The sequence below is a fragment of the Dinoponera quadriceps genome, unplaced genomic scaffold, assembly GCF_001313825.1.
Source record: "Dinoponera quadriceps isolate SergipeBrazil2010 unplaced genomic scaffold, ASM131382v1 scaffold9161, whole genome shotgun sequence".
Lineage (NCBI taxonomy): Eukaryota > Metazoa > Arthropoda > Insecta > Hymenoptera > Formicidae > Dinoponera > Dinoponera quadriceps.
The window spans coordinates 1-1,047 of record NW_014562948.1 but is presented as its reverse complement, the minus strand read 5'-3'; the positions used below and the strand labels follow the sequence as shown (position 1 = coordinate 1,047).

Below are 1,047 nucleotides of genomic sequence, written 5' to 3'. Positions count from 1 at the left end.
TATATAATCACATCAGAAACGAGAAAATAATTGCTCATATTTTTGTAAGTTTTTGTAAAATAGGTTGAAATAAAAAGATATATACATAAAATAATATAAATATACACGCTTAGTTACTTTATTTTAAACATGAAAAAACTATACCCATGATGTTCGCTACAGCCTCCTCAACATCTATAATTCTGCCAAAGCCCGCGTGCTTTTCAGCAACAACCATACTGCAAACGATCGGTCGACCCAGCATCAGAAAAGCGTCCAGTGAATCAAGACAAGACTGTATTCTTTGCTGCAGTGTACCGCCGATGATAAGTTCCTTACTGTCCTCTTGCATGTCAGCAAAGTGTCCAAAATCACCCACCGCTCCCCATTGTATAGCCAATCCGGGTAATCCGTCTTGTACTCTTGTCTCGCTTATTCTCTCCATGATTGAATTAGCCATTCCATAATTAGTTTGCCCAGCGTTTCCTCGGCCGCATGAGACGGACAAGAAAACGACGAAATGTGGGAGATCGGGGCATATCTTCCTCGAGAGCTTNGGCCATTGCCTTCGGCTTGAATGACTCCTCGAAAGCTTCTGCGGTTTGGTTCTTGTAGATAGAATCTCTGAGTACAAGCGCGAGGTTGAACATAGCGTCCACGGGTCTCAGTTCCGCAGCGAATTTCAAAATAACCGCACAATCCTTAAGATCGGACGCATCAGAACCTGCAATGATTTGAATATTTACCGCGTAGGACTTCCATAATTCCACCCTCGAACGCTGATAGCCGTTTTGTATTCCGGTTCGCGAAATCAGCAGTAAATTTCGGGCGCCCCGAAGAATCAGCCAGTCTGCTAATTCCAACCCGAAGCCACCTAGACCGCCCTAAATAACGTAAGATTTGTGCTTTTCTCAGAAAAATCGGGGGTGAGCGAGAATTGAATGATCCAATTTTTCATTTTCATTATATATTTTTATCAGTACCTGAAAATAAGAACAGCAGTCCTCGAATTTCGCATGAGCGCCGAAGATAACGCTTTCTCTCCTGTGTGTGAGAACTTACCTTTCC

The 1,047-nt window shown here is 42.7% G+C and overlaps 1 protein-coding gene across 1 annotated transcript; it reads right to left on the bottom strand.

Annotated features, from left to right (window-relative positions):
* Nucleotides 1-144: 144 nt before the first annotated feature.
* Nucleotides 145-863, bottom strand: LOC106751178 (fatty acid synthase-like; the record flags this gene model as incomplete). The annotated part of the gene is made up of 2 exons (XM_014632006.1): nucleotides 145-603; nucleotides 704-863. Coding segments are annotated over 2 exons (619 nt in total), but the record flags the coding sequence as incomplete, so codon positions are not given.
* Nucleotides 864-1,047: the final 184 nt, after the last annotated feature.